The sequence below is a fragment of the Propithecus coquereli genome, unplaced genomic scaffold (genome assembly GCF_000956105.1).
Source record: "Propithecus coquereli isolate 6110/MARCELLA unplaced genomic scaffold, Pcoq_1.0 Scaffold574, whole genome shotgun sequence".
NCBI lineage: Eukaryota > Metazoa > Chordata > Mammalia > Primates > Indriidae > Propithecus > Propithecus coquereli.
This window is the reverse complement of record NW_012151663.1, coordinates 1,108,055-1,108,889: the sequence shown is the minus strand read 5'-3', so window position 1 is coordinate 1,108,889 and position 835 is coordinate 1,108,055. Positions and strand designations below refer to the sequence as shown.

Here is an 835-nt window from a genome sequence, read left to right as displayed (position 1 = left end):
CATATTGTTATTTTTAAATGCATTAATTATTTAAGTCAATTTTTTAAACTGTACTTTAAAACTATACTTACTAGGTCATAGTTATACAGAGGTTGACATACTTTTTCCAGAGTGTACAGATATCTAACATTATCTTTCGATTCATTTGCTGTATCAGTGATTCTTGCATCCAAATCACGCCAATTCTAAGAAAAATATGCATAAGAATTCTATGAAACATCCAAATATATTCAAGAAATTCAAGCTGTCTTCCCTAATTGTACATATACTAAAATAATATTATTTATTAAATGTTATTAATATATCTTTTTAATAATATTTAAGACTTAGAGTTATTACAAACATCTTAAATAATTTACTAACACTGAATGATTTGTAATTAACATCCTTTCCGTAGGTTTGAACTGGACCTGCTTCTACGAGGAGTTACTCTTCCAGGTTAGTTATTTGTGACATTATATTACTCTATGTCTTCAAGAACTGGTCAAGTTATTAAAACAGAACATTATTCCCCCAAAAATCCCTATTAGCAAAGTGAACTCAATCTGAAATTGACACTTTCTTGCAAGTGGTCATCAAATAGTCCCTGCTTAGACAATTCTAATTATGAGAAAGTTCTTTTTCATTTTGAGACACCTGTCTTCCTATAATCTCCATTCACTTGGTATAGTTTTGCCTAATGGGACCTCAGAGAACACACAGCATTCCTTCAAATATCAGAACACATTTACCATAACATCACTAAGGCTTTTACTCAAAGATAAATACTGTGTGCCTTTAGTCATTCAACAAGACGTGGTCTTAACAGCTTCAACATCTTGGACTTTCTACTCTG

General features: G+C 30.8%; 1 protein-coding gene across 1 annotated transcript in view; it reads right to left on the bottom strand.

The window, feature by feature from the left end:
- DNAH8 (dynein, axonemal, heavy chain 8) overlaps positions 1-835 on the bottom strand; it is a 375,229-nt gene that overhangs the window by 353,070 nt on the left and 21,324 nt on the right. Inside the window, 1 exon segment of the mRNA XM_012658131.1 lies at positions 72-185. Within this exon segment, the coding sequence (XP_012513585.1) occupies positions 72-185 (114 nt within the window).